General features: G+C 39.5%; 1 protein-coding gene across 1 annotated transcript in view; it reads left to right on the plus strand.

The window, feature by feature from the left end:
- CALY (calcyon neuron specific vesicular protein) overlaps nt 1-14,978 on the plus strand; it is a 28,321-nt gene extending 13,343 nt beyond the window's left edge. Inside the window, exons 3-4 of the mRNA XM_044662874.1 lie at nt 3,990-4,103; nt 14,775-14,978. Of these exons, the coding sequence (XP_044518809.1) occupies nt 3,990-4,103; nt 14,775-14,978 (318 nt within the window). The remainder of the gene's footprint in view (nt 1-3,989; nt 4,104-14,774) is intronic.
- Nucleotides 14,979-18,955: the final 3,977 nt, after the last annotated feature.

Below are 18,955 nucleotides of genomic sequence, written 5' to 3' on the forward strand. Positions count from 1 at the left end.
TCTGTCTCTCTCTGTCTCTTTCTCTCTCCCTCCCCCTTCTCTCTCTTCCTCCCTCCCCTCTCTCTGTCTCTCTCCCTCTCCCTCTTTCTCTGTCCCTCTCCCACTCCCTCTCTCCCTCCCTCCCTCTCTCCTCTCTGTCTCCCTCCCTCTTTCCCTCCCTCCATCTTTATATCTCTCTGTCTCTCTGTCTCTGTCTCTCTCCCTCTCCCTCTCTCTCCCCAGTAGAGTAGTTATTCTACCTCTCTGCTACTTTCAGGGCAAAAGACTCTCAGCCCTTGGGATTAATCTCTCCTTGATATAGGAGCTAAATATTTACTGGTCTACTTTCTTCAGCTATACTGATTTTTTCTGGCATAGGAAAACATGAAAATTCAAGAAGTATTTCATATTTTACCAGTGCCTACAGGATGCCTTTACCTTTACCATTGGAAGGACTTTTCCCTTCCTCAAATTATATGGTATTTACTATATATATATATTCATATTTACTTACTTATATTCATGTTTTTCCTTCAGCAGAGTGACACCTCCTTGAAGGCAAAGAGACTGTTTTTACATGTTTATTAAATATAAGTTGATTAGGATCTGCCTTTGTCTTTCTCTAACCTGACATTTTCTCTAGTTAAATAGGTTACATTCATATAGTGCCTTAAAGTTTAGAAAATACTTTAAAAATTAGCTCATTTGAGCCTCACAACGTACAATTATTGTCCCCTTTTTGTAGATGAAGAAATGGAGGTAGAAAGAGGTGAAGTGACTTGCCTAAGGTCACACAGTTAGTAAATGTTCAAGGAAAGAGTTGAGCTATATTCATCTTGACATTTCCACCTGAAATACTGCCCTTAATTTGAAAGTTTATCCATCAAGAAAGCATGTTTGTTTCTATATCTGTCTTCCTCAGTTGCTGCTTCCTTAGGAAAGGACAGACTCTCTGACATCATCTAGGCAACTTGCAGTTCTTTTCGTGGCATGTCTAGGGAAGGGTCTTGAAATCACTTCTCTGAATCTAATTCAAGTGGTTACATTGCCTGGACTTCCCAATGAAGTTGGGATTAGTTCTGCCTCTATCATCAAGCTAAAGGATGAGTTTCCCTCTAATGAAAAATAAAACAAAAACAACAAAAATCTTTGGACTCGAGACAGTCCAATATGGCCATACTCTGAAACTTCTGACTGCCTCCTTGTAATTTATTCCTCCTCTTTCCTTGTTCTCTACTCTTGCCATTCTTTACATAAGACCCTGATTCCCTTATTCTCTCATCCCAAACCTTGGGAATCTTAGATGCTACCAAGATAATTGACCTGTTCTTAACTATATAGAGGATCATGGATCTACAGCTAAAAGGGAACTCACAAGCCATCTAACCCAATCTCCCCAATTTATAGATGAATAAACTGAGATCCAAAGAAATTAGGTGATTTGCCCAACATTGCTTTGGTAGAAAGCATCAGAGGTGGAACTTGAACCCAGATCCTATGATTCCATAGCCAATGGTTGTTCCATTGTGCCAGGATCACAGAGCAGACAAGCCCTCTAATACATCATTGGACAGGAGTGGAGAAACAATGAAATGCTTTCATCATTAAACTCAATATCCTGTTGGAACTTAATTCTGTGGAACACCTAAAGGCAAGTGTGCGTGAAATGGCTTGGATGGTACTTCAGATCCAGGCTTATCATGTAGCAGTTAAGGCTGCCAAGAGGAGTTTCTCAATCAAGTCTGAAGATTGGTTTTAGAATTACATCTGGGCTCAAAAGGAGGAGAGATACAATTTTTAAAAAATCATTATCATTTTATCAGGACACTATTAACTCTTAGAACTGAGCTGAGGGTCATTGACCTAATAATGGCAAAGCTATGCAAATGAACCTTTCCATCCCTCTTCTAATGACCAAATGAAATAAGCTCAGACCATTGGAAAAGACAGAGAGGAATAAGGTTGAAACCTTGCAGCCACTGTGCGTGCTTTATCCTCCAGGATGAAAATTGATCTGTATCAAATCTGAAATCAGAAAATAGACTCAAGATTTTGTAACTTGCTATCTGCGTGAAACTAGAGAATCATTGTCCCTTCCTGGTCCTCAGTTTCTCCATCTGTAAGATAGAAAAGCTTTAACCTGATATGCCTTTTCTCATCTGTAAAATAAATGGGCTGGCCAAGATGGAAGTTTGTTATAGTTCCTTCCAGCTTGAAGGTTCAATGGTGTCCTCTAATCTTTAGGCCTAATGATCTTTCCAACATCCCCTACTTGCCCCAGGCTAGTGTCCATGGCTATATTTAATCCATTTCTTAGCAAAAGCTTAACATGTTGTCTGATTTTTAAGGACCATAGATCTAGGGTTGGAGAGTTCCTTAGGTACCCTGGAGTCCAACCTCCTCATTTTACAGATGAGGAAACTGAGGCACTTAGAGGTTAAATGACTTTTTTAAGGTCATACTTCAATATGAACTCCCAGTTTTTGAAAGGTGGAGAATTGTGAGAAAGGTCATGAGTATTTTCTTTGAGCACCTATTTTAGTTTGCACTCAGATTATGGACAAGATGAAGTCTGTCTTTCTTCCCTTTTCTCATGTAGGAGATTAAATTTAGAAATAAGAGAGATCTTAAAGGCCATTGAGTTCAATTTCCTCCTTTAGAGCTAAGGAACTGAGGCCAAAAGAGGTGAAGAAACTTATCCAAGGCATACAGGTAGTGAAAAAGGTGGGATTTGAACCCAAATTCTCTGAGCCAATACTTCATGTAAGAGTTCTCACAATTCTCAACCTGGCAAAAATTGGAAGCATGTTTTGTGTGACTTCACATATATAATGAATATACTATCACTTGCCTTCTTAATGGGTGGGTAAGGAGTGGGAGAGAGAATTTGTAACTCAAAAAAAATTTAATGAATGTTCAAAATAAATAATGGGGAAAATTAAAAATCAGAATTTCCTCTTCAAATGGATTCTCAATTACTAAAGAATCCACTAACTATTGAGAAAACAAAGTTGCTTTAACATTCACCTTCCATTCTCAGATAAATCTCTTTATTCATGTGGAAAACTACATACACTTAAATTTTAGCAGTGGGAGAGTCAGAGAAGGTCAGCTAGAAAAGACTTTAGAAGGGGGAAGAGAACAAGCATTTATTAGATGGCTATTATATGTCAGACACTATGCTCAGCATCTCATCTCATTTGATCCTCACAACCACTCTGGAATTATCTCCATTTTACAATCCAGGGAACTGAGGAAGACAGAGGTGTCAAGTAACTTGTCCAGTGTCTGGGTTTGGATTTGAACTTGTCTTCTTGACTCTTTCCAGCATGGTACCAAATTGAAATAGAATCGGTTCCCTTCAACTGCTTATTGACTTAGAAAACATCAAAATAATGATTCATGTATCATTATATTTTAATTTCTTTTGTTGAGTTTCTCAACAAAATTTTAATCTGATTCTGACCAGTCAGAAGCATTGAGGGCCACTTTCAAGGGCAGTCAGGGAGTTTAACAGCTCTGCTTTAGAGAACTCTAATCTTTTCCCAAGCCTCTCACTGTATAGAGGTGAGAGTGGCTGCTCAGACAGTTTTCTCAGACTGTAGCTAGCTAATGGATCTAGAAGCCAGGTCTCCAGAACCCCAGTTCAGTGATTTTCACCCATTGCACCCTAATTTGACAAACTAGCCTCTCAAAGTTTCTTTGAGCCTTAGTACTCCCTAATTGCTGAGCTTTAGGAAAGCAGTTTGCCTTACAAATCTTGCTCACACAGTTTGTCTTTGCAGGATACACCACCAGAATTGATGACACGTAAGGTAAAGACCAAGGTTGACAGCCATATTTGAAGAAGGACCAAGACTTGAGACAGTTAATAAGGGTCACAGCAACTCTGAATTGGAGAGGAGCTTGGCTGGTCACTTAATCCAATCTGTTTCTGCCCAGTAATGCCCATGGCACCACACTCACTCATTGTCTTTTTTTTTTTCTCTCTCTCTCTTTTTTCTTTCTAGTTGACGGGGCTCATTCTCATCACGATGGCGTTCCTAGCCTGTCTCCTCATGCTGGTCATGTACAAGGCTCTCTGGTATGACCAGTTAAGCTGCCCAGAGGGCTTTGTGTTTAAGGTATGGTGCTAACGCTTCATTGCCTACACTTTGGAAGAAGCTTCCCCCAAGGAGGAAGCCCAACTTGCTATCTCCTAAAGAACATTTTACCCCAAAAAAGTTGTTCATACATGCTGAAAGAGAATGGGGATTCTTTGCTATATTGATGACCATCTATTGAGTGGTGTCAATGGCAAGAGATTCTACAAATGGAAAGGTGAACAATTTTAACCAACTCTACAATTTCCATAGACTCATATACATAAATTAAGGATGTGGGTAAATATCATTTCAATGAGAATATAAGTAATTAGAAGACCATAAAGTATTTTGAGACCAGAAGATCCAGTGAGTATTCCCAACAAAGGCTGTAGGAGAGTATCCTGGAAGAGGTGGTTTGGCCATTAAGCATTGCCATTTTCCTCCTTCTCTTCCTGCTCTTCTTAGCTTAAGCTGATGCTCTCCTATATCCTGATGTCCACTTTTTGTAAGGCACTAGAGGGGAAATCTTGAAAGTCACTGTTCCCTTCAGTTCTTTCTTCCCACTTCCAAGCTAAACCCTTCAAGTCTTCTGTGAGGACTCCTCTGTGATAAGAAAAATGGATTTGGGAGAACTGAAATGGAATTCTTGCCCCTATCCTAGGTGTGTGACCTTGGGCCAGCCACTAAGCTCTCTGAGCCTCTGGTTCCTCATCATCAAAATGGGAATAATAATATGTTTACTTCATGCCTTGCAGAGATTTTGTCATAAATGTGTTTTGTAAACATTAAAGCTCTATACATGTATGAACTACTTTAATTGAAAGGTAACCAAAAGAGGTGTGATCTTGGGAAATTTAAATACTTTTCTCTACTTCATCCCTCTTTTCTACTGTATTTAGCCCAGTGCTTGGCATATGGGATTGGAGCAGCTAGGTGGATAGAGCACTGGCCTTGAGTCAAGAAGACCTGAGTTCAAATCTGACCTCAGACACAGTAGCTGTGTGATTCTGGGCAAGTCACTTAATGCTGTTTGCCTCATTTTCTTCCTCTGTAAAACGAAATGGAGAAGGAAATGGCAAACTACTCCAGGATCTCTGCCAAGAAAACTCTAAATGGGGTCATGAAGAGTTGGACACAACTGAAAAAGCCTAAACAATAACTAGCACATAGAAGGCGCTTAATAAATATTTGTCTGATTGTTGGAACACTGGACTGTTTCATAATGAAGTGCAGGAAGGCATGTCACAGAGAATGGTTTGTTTCACTTCACTGCTGTGTATTTTAAACTTTTAGAAAACTCAAGAGGCTTTGGAACAGGTGGTAGGAAATGAATATGTTTTATCAAGGGGTTTAATTTTCAGACTTCATTCTCTCTTTCTGTCTCCATTAATTCAGTATCTTGAATCAGATCCTTGAGTTTAAGTGAATTTCAAAAGGGCCAATCTCCAGTATTGGGGCCAATTCTCATCCCTTCCAGCTTAGTGAATTGGGTGCAGACTCCTCATGTTCAGAGAATCTCCTCTGGGGACAGTAACATCACATCCTTCTCTTAATTTCCAAGTCATTCCCTGTGTTTTGAATGTTCTCACTAGCTGTGCCACAGACAGAAAAACTGAGCCCACCCCCCAAAAAAGAACTGCCTTTCTGGGTCTGTTTCTCCCTCTTATCTGCAGTTTCCAAAGGGATGCTGGGATATAGTGGAAGGAAATTCGGAAGAGCATCACAGATATCAAAAGATCATAAGCTTAGAGCCACGAGGCTCTCAACATGTTCACGTAGCTTTTATTTATGAGAATAATGAAACTTTACAGAGGATAAATGGCATATCCCAAATAATACTGGTTGGTTGCAGAGCCTGGATTTGATCCCAGATCCTTTGACTACAAAACCAGTTCTCTTTCCACCATACAATGGTACTATCATTACTACTTAAGTGATTATGGACAAGTCATTACAAAGTTTCCTAATCTGTAAAGTGAATATGATATCTGTAACTACACAAATTGTGATTAAGCAGTACTGATAACACTGACGATGACTGAGGAGTCTCATTCACCCTCTACTGGAATTGATGGTCCAACCAGGACTATATTGGCAAACCTTCCTGCCATTTGGAGATGGGAACAATAAAAATCTCTGGCAGGAACAGGGGAAGTACCAAGGAAGGGAGCTGCTATTACAACCAATGACTGTTACAAGTTTTCTGGGTTTGTTTTAGGGTTTACTTATACCTCTTTCTCCCCAGTTAATTACTTCCTTTCCCCTTAGTCCTCACTCCAATCCTACCCACTCCCTCCCCTATCGCAATACAGCAGCTAAACCTTGCCATCTGGCAAATATTCAGAGGAAGAAGAGAAATTCTTCAGTCTGATTACACAACTTGGGGGGACAAGGATGAAAAAAAATGCAGATAACACTGACACTTTATCTGGGGAGTTTGCTGATGCTTTAAAGGGAGATTGATGTCCCAAGTAAAGTGTTGGAAGTCTTCTCCCTTGGCTTATTTAAAAATAGACTGGACAGAGCCATAAAAGATGTGGAGGACACACTGGGCTTCCTGCATGGGATCCTGAAGACACAGGAAGTGAGGGGCTGTAACTAGATATGAAAGAATAAATTCCTCATCTTTATGATTCAGGCATCTCCCTTTTCTATTGATGCACTGAGATCATAGAGACTTTCTTACTATTTTGAAAGCTGAAGTGATATATGTATCTACATACATACAGTTATCAATAAATAAATAGATTATGACATAGAGATTGTTCCAAGATAGAAAGAGCCTGGCCTGTGTCAAAACCTTCCCTTGACCCCTTTCTCTTCCCACACACCCCCTTCTCTATACCCACTTCTGATAGCTTTCTCTATCCTCCATTAGCTTTTGTTAATCAGGTTTCTACAATAAATGGAGGTAAAGCAAGAATGAAGTTGCAAATTGAATGACTCCAGCAGCCCTAATGGGCCAAAGCAGAGATTGTGGAGATTTCTGGGGGAGGGGGGAGGGGGGAGTGCCTTGCATGTTAAATAAGGCATATTTAACCAAAAAAAGTAAAGTTTCAAGGAGTGCTAGCAAAAGATTGGAGCTAGAGTCTTAGAGATCAGGAACCAACTTCATGTTACAGATGAGAAAAATGGGATCCCTAAGGAGAAGTGACTTGTTCAGGATTATACAGAGACTCATGCTAGCCCTGGAGACCAATCTTTAAACACTCCCATCCCCAGTCCAGTTACTCATTCCACTATCTCCCACTGCCTACCTCTATATAATAATGGCAGACAGGGATGTGATGATGATTATTTGTGTTTGTAAATTTCATGTTATTTTTTTTCTGTGTGTATGTTTGTAAGTTTCATATTGTGTTTTTGTGTGTGTGTTTGTAAATTTCATGGCTTTTTTGCATGTGTGTGTTTGTAAATTTCATGTTGTGTTTTTTTGCGTGTGTGTGTAATATTGAAAATGGCAGCATGGAATTCCAGCAAAATACAGGGTGAAGCCTCACCCAGAATTCCAGGGGACCCCATCAGCTTCCCAATAACCCGGTTATTACAAACATAACAGTGTGTAAATTTCATGTTGTGTTTTTTTACATGTGTGTGTGTTTGTAAATTTCATGTTGTTTTGGTGTGTGTGTGTTTGAAAATTTCATGTTGTTTTGTGTGTGTGTTTATAAATTTCATGTTGTTTTGTGTGTGTGTGTTTATAAATTTCATGTTGTTTTGTGTGTGTGTTTGTAAATTTCATGTTGTGTTTTTTTACATGTGTGTATTTGTAAATTTCATACATAAACAGACAATTTGGGGGTAGGAATATTGTATTCCTGTAGAGGTCATGAAAAAAGTCTACTTTATGCCTTCTTTTATAAAGTGGAGTAGTTATGGAATAGTGAGAGGGAAAAAAATTAAAATCTGGGTGAAGTCTTGTTCTGATACTGTTGACCTGGTGAATCTTTGGACCTCAGTTTCCTCACTTGTAAAATAAAAGAATGAGACAAGGTGATCTCTAAGATTCCTTCCAGATTTAACATTCTGTGATCCTATTCAGCTGAACATGGCATAGGAGTACAAGGGAAGGTAGCAATGAGAGAACCAAGCCTTGAAAATTACTGGAAATTTAGAACATTTTCCAGTTTCCAAGATCTTTCAAAAAGATCACCAACATTAGTTAAATAACCCACTTACCAGACCTATCTCTGCATTAATTATCTCCTTTTCCTAGACCTGATTTATCCTGAACTTCAGGTCTCTTGCCATAGTTCTTACAACACTGTGCCACACTTTCACATTCATTCTCCATGAACAATTCTTTTATCCACTTGGATATTTTTCTTTAAAATCAACACTTTGAGATCACTCCTTTACCTTCTTACTTGTTGAAAATAGAAACAAGGGTCTGATTCCTCAAAGTGTTCACAAAATTTACTTGATTTTCTTCCTTGAATTCCTTCTCTAATATACATAGACTTGTGATATAGCTATTTCTTTCCACCAGTATGAATTCATTTCATCATCTGGTTTCATTCAAATTTTCAAATACTTTAAACCTTATTTACATCTTGATTGATTAATTGAATGATTAAGAGTCTACTATGTACTAACAGGCTCTGTACTTTACAGATATTATTTCACTTGATTCTCAAAAAAATCCTGTAAGAAGGTGTTATTATTATCTTCATTTTGCAGATGAGGAAACTGAGACAGACAGCAGTTAAGTGAGTGGCCTAGGTGTTTGAGACCATATCTGAACTCATGACTCTTTTAGTCCAGTCTCAGAGCTCTATCCACTGAGCCATTTTAGCCACTAACTTGCATTGGAAGAGTGAATACCAATGAAATTGGAAATCTAGTCTCCTCCCCTAAGCTAATGATGCTTCAAAAAATTCATGATTTCTCTATTATGAAAAATACTCTTCCATGCTTTCAGAAACAGTTTCCCTAAGTTGTCACAACTAATATTTATTTACAGTAAGGTCAATCTTGTGGGGATAAGCTTCTCTTTATTTAGGTAGGCTTGTTCTCAGAAGCCAGTCCATGGGTAGACCCATGTTTAAAGTCCTACCATCTTGGATACAACTGATAGAACTTAAAACCTTCCATCAGAGTTCTCAAGACTTCAGGATAACCTGTCCGCACATCAGTGAGTCAACTCAGTAGAGTTTTAGTTGAAGAGGTTCATAAAACCTAGAAATATAACTGAATTAAACATTTCATAGTTAGTACTGTCACAGACGAAAAGAAGCTAATAAATAAATCAGTCAAGGCTCCTTCTTCCCTTGGGCAGCTAGGTACAGCAGTGGAGAGGTACCTCAGACATTAACTAGCTGTGTGTCCCTGGGAAAGTCATTTAACCTCTGTATGCATCAGTTTCCCTCAACTATAAAATGGGGATATAACACCACGTGCCTTACAGGGTTCTGAGGATCAAATGAGATGATTGTAAAATGCTTAGCACAGTGCCTGGCTTATCCTCATGTCTCCTAGCTGACTTTGTCTTTTCTTTACTCCCCTCAAATGTAGACCTCCTAAAGTTGGGTAGGATCAAAGCTTTGATGAGTTAAGGAGCATTTCTAATGCTTGATTTGGAATTAGGCTAGATTGTATAGGGAGTTCTTTTGTTTGTTTCATCAATAGTTTATTTATCTGTTGATTGATTTAGAATATTTTTCCATGGTTACATGATTCATATTCTCTCCTTCCCCTCTTCTGTCCCCCCCAGAACTGACAAGCAATTCCATTGGGTTATACATGTATTAATGTATTATTGCTCAAAATCTATTTCCATATCATTCATATTTGTAAGAGAGTGATCTTTTACAAGCAAAACCAAATTTCTAGACCAAAGTTCAAGCCAACTGGTTAGCAATCTCTGAACTTTTACTAGTTTTATATTGATGTTTCTTATCTCCAGGTTTATTCCAGCCAGTCTCTCTTAGAATCACACATTAATAAATGTTTTCTTAATACTACATATTTTATAAATATTACATATTTCTTATGTAGAATGAAAGTTAAAAAGTTCCAATAGTTTATTAGTTTTATTAATTTAGTTTATATGTTACCAGTTTCATCAAAAGTCTGCCTATTCAATATGTACACTGGGAAGAATTTTTATGGCCATATTCTAGTACATCTAAATCTCTAAAAGTACAGTTTTGTTGTTCTTTATTCATTTTCCAGTCATGTCTGACTCTTCATGAACTGGTTTGGATTTTTCCTGTTAAAGACACTGGAGTATTTTGCTATTTCCTCCTCCAGTCACTTTAAAGACAGAAGATCTGAGGCAAACAGGGTTAAGTGATTTGCCCAGGATTACACAGTTAGGAAGTGTCTAAAGACAGATTTGAACTCAGAGAGATGACTTGGCACTCTATTCACTGTACCACTTCTCTACCTTCCAAAATTGTTAGACTTAGACTAATAATCAATCCAGGTATTAATCTAATCTACAGTTGAAGATTATATTCTGAGATATAACCCTTTACAGCGTTATTATGCTTCTTGACATAAACCATACCAGGCCCTTCAATGCTGAGGGTGATGGGTTCAATGTTAGAGCTGGAAAAGACCCCAGGAGCCATCCTAGCCAAAACCATACCTCAAATGTTCTTGTCTAAAGGATATCTCCACCTCAGAGTTACCCTGACATTTCCAAAAAGCAACAGTTCTATAATTTAATTTATTATCTTTTACTTTAAACCAAGGTCCTCAACCTAGAGTCCATGAACTTTTTTCTTTAATAGATAATTGTATTTTAATAATTTTTTACCACTATGTATTTAATTTTATGCATTTAAAAACATTGTTCTGAGAACGGTTTTGGGCTTCATCAGACTGCCTCAAGGATCGATGGCACAAAAAATAACTTTAAATCCCCTAATCTAACCATTTTTCCCCTCTGACAATTCTTTCTGCCATTCAATATTACATGTTTGATGTCTATACCTGAGACTACCCTCCCCATCACTCTATTCCTACTGTCACTCTCCTCTCTAGGGCTATTTACTATCTGCCTCTAGACTATTGCCTTGTTCAATAGATTTTCTATTGTTAGATTATAATCCCCATCCCCAATCCATCCTTCAAGCTGCCTGAATCTTAATGCATAGATCTAGTTTCATCATGCCTTTACTCAGATGGTTCCTTGTTACTTCCTAACTAAAGTTCAGCCTTGTTTGTTTGGTATGCAAATTGCCATGTTACCATCATCTATGGCCTCTTATCTTTCCAGCTTTAGTCCATGTTGCTCCATTCCACAGGCACTGAACCACTCTGCCCTAACTATTGCTTTGGCCTTCCTACCTTTGTATTTTTCTTCATTATATTTCCTTGTATCAGTCAACACGTATTTGTAAAACACACACTCTATGCCGAGCACTGGGAAGATGAATCCAATATGAAAATGTCCAGTAGGTAACTGGTGATCTGGACTGAAGATCAGAGGTGAGACTATATAGATCTGAGAATCATCTGCTAGAGATGAGAGCCAGAAGTAGGGGAGCTGATGAAGAGAGAGAAAGAGACAGAGAGAGGCCAATAAGGAGATACAGACAGATACAAAGTAGAGAGAGAAAAATAGATACAGGTAGACAGACAGATAGAAAAACAGAGACAGAGAGGAAGGAGAGATAGAAATGAAGAGGCACACACACAGAGAAAGACACCAACAGACAGACAGAAATACAAAGGAAGGAGAGACAGAGACAGAGAGACCAAAAGACAGACAAAGGAAAGAGGGGGGGGAGGGAGGAAGATGGAGAGATAGAGAGAAAGATGAAATGAGATGAGAGAGAAAGAGAGAGAGAGAGATGAGAGAAGATCCAGAACAGAGCCTTGGGGGACCCAAAGTGGAAGATCCAGCAAAGGAAGCTGAGAAAGAGCAGTCATACAGATAGGAGGCAGACAAGGAAAGAGTAATGCCACAAATTCCCAGAAAAACAAGAAATCTTCCAAAGGAAAGGTTGGTCAATACTGTCAAATGTAGACCAGTAGAGAAGGATTAGGTCAGAAAAAAGACCATCATATTTGGCAGCTAAGACGTCACTAGCAGTTGTGAAGTCAGAAAACTGGGTTTGAGGCATGATGCCATTTATTTAGTGTGTTCTTTTAGGCTAGTCAAGGTCTCCGAAGCTCAGATTCATCTCTCAGCAAGAACAATATTTATGATAACCCTGCAAGGAAGACCCAATGAGATTAGGCAATCTGTAAAGTACCATACAAATATGAGCTATTATAAATCATTCCAGATCAAACAACTCCCCTCTCCTTTAGTTACCAAGTTCGAGTGCTCCACCTTAGAGGCTGATGTGTAGAATTTGCCATTGATCTCCCTTTTCTATCCATGCAAACCCTGCTTGTGCTTCAAAGGGTCAGCTTTGTCACTCAGGAGAAATGACCATGTCTATTTTCCTACAAAATTTCAGCCATCAGGGACCTTTTGGTACTATGCTGGAATGATTTGTGACAGTTAATCTGTAACTGTTCGGTAATTCTTACAGACTTCAGTGGTTAAAGGTAAAGGAAAGTCTTGCCTGAACATTTCAGTGTCATACTAGGGAATTCAGCAAATTCTACCTTGAGTCAAAGGCTGATGAGCATGTATGTGTTGGCAACTAATCCATGCTTTTAAAAAATATCTCAAGAGAGATGGATGGAATCCACAAGAAGTTGAGTTTGAGACCTTTCCCCACCCGCAAATCTAGAGTTGGAGGAGAGACTCAGAGACATCAGATAATTGGCAATTAAGTTAAGTGGAATCCCACTTAACTCTAAAGCGTCCAGACAACTGTCATTCCAAAGTAGGGCATTGTCTAAGTAGACTCATTCAGAGAAAAGTGCCAATTCCTCTGAAGCAAGGGAGTAGTTTGTAGGTCATGCTATTTCTAGTGGGTAGATGGAGTTAAGAAGGCCCGAGTATGTTGAGGAAGAAGGTAGAGAGAAAAGCCAAATAAAAAGAAATTCGAATTGGCCAATTAATAAAGATGTCTGAATAATCTACCTTTTCCTTGGTAGATACATGGGAAATAAGAATAAATGAGACCAGTAAATCGTTATTAAATCATTTGGACTCAATTCAGTTTGAACAATGATTAGTAACTCTGTTACTGAGAGTCCCTAAAAGGATCAAAGAAGTGAGAAAATCCATCCTATCCAGGGATTAGGTTTTGGATAAGTTGAATCCTGATACTTTGATATTAGGCATCAGAAGGAAAGGAACAAAGAGGGCTGCCTGTTCTAAAGAAACCAGTCATTCATATTACTCTTATTTCTTCAGTAAGGTGAAGTCTCTAGGTTCTGTTGCATGTGAATTCAAGGCCCTTATTTCTGAGGGGTTCCAAGCTGATGATTCTAACTAGATTTATCCTTTTTTAAAAAATATTTTATTTTTCTAATTATATATAATTACAATTTTAAACATGTTTTCTGAAATTATAAGATCCAAATTGTCTCCTTTCCTCCTCTCCCCCCACCCCAGAGAGGATAAGCAATTTGATCTGGGTTATACATGTCTGATCATGCAAAACATTTTCATATTGGTCATGTTGTGATTTAATCCTCACATAAAATCAAAACCTCAATACAAAAACACACACAAATAAAATAAAGTGAAAACAGTATGCTTCAAAAAGTTCTTTCTCTGAAGGTAAATAACATTCTTTGTCATAAGTAATTGGATTTGTTCTTGGCCAATTTTACATTTATTTTCAGTGACTATGATAAAGAAAATGAATCTGTCCAAAACTGTCCTCTAGAAAGATGAAATGTAATAAGAGTAACTATAAAGTACTACATTCCTTGTTCAAAAAAGCCACCTAACTGTCCAAGTATTGGATAAGAGAAGTCTGGCTAGATGATGGTTCATAAGAAAAAGACCTTGAACGTATGTGGAGGATTGTTATTGCATGTAATTGGGAAAATAAAATATCTTTAACTTAAGATTAAAAAGAAGTCCTTGGGAATTTTGGTGAATTGCCAACTAACTATGAGTCAACAGAATGTTAGTCATGGCAACTAGAGGAGCTAATGTGGTCTTGGGCTATTTAATAAAAATGTAGTGTTTAATACAAGAGAAGTAGTGATCTGCCTCACTGAGCCACAGCTAGAACACTGTATTCTATTCTAGGTATCACATTTTAGAGAAGACACTGACATGCTGAAGTATTATGAGAAAAGGGTAACTACAGTGGCAAAAGAACTGGAGATTCTTAGCCTAGAGAAGACTTAAAGGGAACCATACAGCTATTTTCCAATGTTTGAAGGGCTATCTTATGGCTCTAGAGACATTGGATCTGCTCTGCTTGACCTAATAATGAGAGCTGTCCACAAAGGGAAGAGGTTTCCTCAGGAGGTAGTGAGTCCTCCATCTCTGTCAGGGCTATTGTAGTGGGTATTGTTCAGATCTGGGCTGGGCTAATGATCTTTGAAACTCCTTTTAGCTTTGAGATTCCATGACTCTATGAATCAATGAAATACTTTTACTTCTCCATGAATTGACAACCAACCTCTTCTCTCTCTCTCTCTCTCTCTCTCTCTCTCTCTCTCTCTCTCTCTCTCTCTCTCTCTCTCTCTCTGTCTGTCTCTGTCTCTGTCTCTGTCTCTCTCTCTCTCTCTCTCTCTCTCTCTCTCTCTCTCTCTGTCTCTCTCTGTCTGTCTGTCTCTCTCTCTCTCTCTCTCTCTCTCTCTCTCTCTCTCTCTCTCTCTCTCTCTCTCTCTCAGCACAAGCACTGTACTCCTGCAGCCCTAGAGATGTATTACTCTGAGCAGGAAGCAGGCCCCCGAGGACGTCTCTACACGGCTATTAACCACTTAACTCAAGCCAAGAAAACCATCCCTGAACTGCCTTCACCGTGGTTACCAGTAATTAATGCCTTGAAGGAGGCAGAGAAAGCTAAGGATGAGCTGCCCGTTTCTCAGCAGTAAGAGATCCAGGGCAGGAACCAGATGCAAGAGAATTGTCATTTTAAAGGGTAGATGTAATCACTTAAAGTATTAAAAGCATTGTATACTCTCTTCCCACTCCCCCCTCCCCCAACCCCCTCTTTTAGTCAACTCCAATGGTTTTTGAGTGAAACCAGAAGGAAATGCCTGGTCCGGGGACTCTTCCTCCTGTCTTCCCTCCCTGTCCCCCATACAAAGAGAGAGGGAGATGATGAGAGGACATCTTATTCACTCTGTCTATGAGCCCTTCCTTCCTCTCCATCCCTCCTGATTTGACCAACATGAAAGTGGGTCTCTCTTCCCTCTTTACTTGGAGAGCACCTACTGGATTTCTCTACATCTGGAGAGCCCATGTCAAAGTGCTAGGGAGGAAAAGCTTATTTTGAGGCCAGAATAAGCCTATTCCTATCTTCCTTCCCAAGAGAATGAGTGGGGTTCCCTGGTCCTTTTCTCCAAACGTCATCCACAATTTGGGGGTATGTCTGAGAAATGTTAGCTGGCTAGGCTTAGAGCCTCCTATCATTCTGACTCTTTACCACCAACCACCCTACTGGGAATGGTTTGGTTTGTTTTTCCTGATAGGATTTCTGGAGGCCAGGAACTACTGGATTGTCCATGACCTTGTTTGCAGAATCAAGGGCAAAGTGGCAGACATGGTCCAGGCAGGTCCACAAAAGAGTAGGCTCCAGTGTGCTAAGGCTTTCGTGCTGTCATTTGGAAACAAACATTAGGAAGATTTTTCATTTTAATTTGAGCAAAGCTTTTCTATGTAATTTATGCTCTGGCTTATCTTGGTTTGCAATTTGATTGCTAATTACAAGGCTAAATTTGAAACCCATTTAATTACAGCACTTCTGCCTTAGGGGTGCTGGGAGATTTTTCCTCCCTTTTCCCTCTCCCCTCCCTCATTATCCCTGCCTTCCGCCATCTATATTCTAGGCCTAGTGTGGGATCCTTGTATCACTGTTCCTGTTCACACTCGGTGTTTGTGCTTTTCTGTGGAAACTTCTCATTTTATTTTGAAAGTTATTATTATTGTTGTTGTTGTTTTTTGCTGTAAAGATTTCCCACATACACTGTACATTTTTCTAGGAATTTTGGACTGTCACATTTGCAGTGAAAACATTACTGGTTGTCTGCTCGCAAGTGCCAAAATGGATGTGGTGATCAGCAGCATTTTTTCTCCAAGTAAAAATAAATGTTCACCCTCAGCTCTTCCTCAGAGTCATTTGTTTCTTCCTCCATCCTTCCTGCATTTGTCTTCATTGCGGAAGTCCTTTCAGATTTCTCTACTTGGGTGGTAGAAAGAACACTTGGAGTTGTTACTAACCCAGGGCAAATGGGGCTTTGCAAAGCAAGGCGAGGCATACTTCTCTCAAGAGGAAGGTTCTCTCTTCTAACAAAAATCCCTAATCCTCAGGAGGGAGTCCTGGCTTACAACCATCCCGGGAGAACCCTCTGTAAAATGGGATGTTCTCTCTGTTGTTTGGGAAATGAAGTGTAACAGTAGAAAAAAACAGAGTCTCTGAAGCCAGAGGACCTGAGTGCAAATTCTGACTCAGATATTTACTCCCCTTAAGATTGTGGGCAAATGACCCAAGTCTCATTTTCCTCATTATAAAACCAAGGGCACTGGATTATATGGCCTTTGAGGTCCCTCTTTTGACCCATCTCCCTCCTTCCCTATCAGACCATGATCTATTGTTCTTCCCTCTAACCCCCAACAAAATTTATCCTGGGTAGTTTTAGACATTTATCACCTTGAAATTGGAATCTTTGCTGGGAAATTTACTAGTTGGGTGACCATGGGCAAATAGCATCCCTCTCAATGCTTTACTTCACCAAACTCTAAAATGGAGGTTATGAAACGATTTCCCTTATGAATGTCACAGAGCTGCCATGATGAAAGTTCTTTGCAAACCTGAAAGCTCTCAAGGAAGGTGAGTTATTACCTGTTCAGAGAAGCACACTGGATTTGCCAAAGCCTCTCACAATTTATGGTGTCCTTGTTTCCAAGGTTCATGAGATGCCATCTGATCCAATCTCCTCCTGGGACAGATACAGATCTGGAGAGGTTAAACCATTTGCCCCAAATTATGCAGGTTGAAAGCATCATCCCTCAAAAAGCTTATCCTCAGAAATAATTTAAACATCATAAATTACAGGGTCTTATCTTTGGAACAAAATGCATTAAAAAACTCAGATTGGTTCTCTACTTGTCTCCACTCCATGGGCCATTCTTCTTCTTACCTTCTCTTGGTTTGGTCCTGTTAATCTGAACACTAACACCCAGTGGGCTGGGCTACTTTCAAATTACTCTTCTAGGTCTCTTAGAATGAATTTACTTATTTTGAAACAAGGGACAGATTATCATTCAGACAACTTAGCCACTGTCCAAGGCCCAAGTCTCATACATAAGGGAGGGAACCTCGGAGGATTCCATCCTGTCACACTTGAAGGCTTTCCTCTCTCCAAAAGACAGGGTGAGTCTCTGATCATGGAATCATGTGCTTTGGGAGTGGAAGGGATTTTAGATGGCCTAGTTCAGTGATGGTGAACCTTTTAGAGACTGAACGCCCAAACTGCAACCCACACACTGCATGTGAGCCCCTGCCCTACCTTAGACAGGGGAGGAAGGACGTGTTCCTGTTGGGCTGCTGGGCAGAGGTGTGGGTGATATGAGAAATATCAGGTGTGTGTGGAGAGGGGGAAGGAACAGCCCGCTCTGGCACACATGCCAGAGGTTTGCCAACATGGACCTCATCCATTCACTTAATTTTATATATGAAGAAACAAAGTTCCACCAAAGGGAAACAGCTTGTCTAAGCTCATATACATGAAGGTAATAATAGATGATAATAATCAACATTTGCAGTATACATTAAAATTGGCAAAGTACATTATACACATCTTACTCAATGAGCCTCACAATGATGCTAGCTGGCAGATACTGAAGTTATAATTACCCTCTTTTACAAATAAGGAAACTGAGGCACAGAGGTTAATTAATTTGCCCATGGTGAGAAAAATTAGTCAGTGTCTGAGCCAGAATTTGAGCTGAATCCAAGCCCAGAACTCTATGTTGAATTGTCTCCCCCATGTAGCTGTCAAAACAGATTTGGTCCTACATTCACTAGTACTCTAAGCAGTGTGTGTGTGTGTGTGTGTGTGTGTGTGTGTGTGTGTGTGTGTGTGTGTAGGAGAGGACTCTCTATTTGGGAATACCTGTGCCCCCCTCACATACTTCCCAAGTTTTTAGATAAGGTGGCAAGAGAGAGATGAGCAACCACAAGAAAAAACATCTACCAGATCAAAGACAGCAGGGAACACTTTGCATCTCCAGAATGCTCCTGGGGGCTTTCTTATGGTGTTAAATTCAGAGAGCAAAGGGGGTGATGTTTAAAAAAATGCTACACATCAATTCACAATTATTGATTGCTGTCTTGCTACTAATGGATGCATCAGTGATTCAAGCATACTGGTGGAAAGAGGGAAAGCAATTGGGGATGTGCCCTGGAGCAATTGCTCAGATAATCCCTAAATATAGCCTTAAATCAAGGTATCCTAACTCGATCATCCAAAGCTAATGAAATCATTTCTGTGTCTCCACTCCCAGGGACCTACCAGGTAGCCTGCTATTTCTTTCAAGTCTTTAGTTTATAGTTGTGCAAAACTGGATTCTGTCTTTTCCGTTCTCTTGGGATTGGGAGAAAAAAATTATAACAAAAAACTTAAGTTACCATGGACATAAGTTATAGTTCCTCAAGATGATGTGGTGAAGGATGGGGAAAGGGTACAGACCACAAGAGTAAATCACTTCCTTTTCCACCTTGCTCCTCCCAATGAATTCTAGAAAAACCAAGGAATGCTGAATTTAGCAATCAATAATCAAGAGACCTGGGTTCTATTATTGCTCTATTAATACTAAAAGATAGTCCCATCACCCATTAAGACAGAAA

The sequence above is a fragment of the Gracilinanus agilis genome, chromosome 2, assembly GCF_016433145.1.
Source record: "Gracilinanus agilis isolate LMUSP501 chromosome 2, AgileGrace, whole genome shotgun sequence".
Taxonomy (NCBI): Eukaryota; Metazoa; Chordata; class Mammalia; order Didelphimorphia; family Didelphidae; genus Gracilinanus; species Gracilinanus agilis.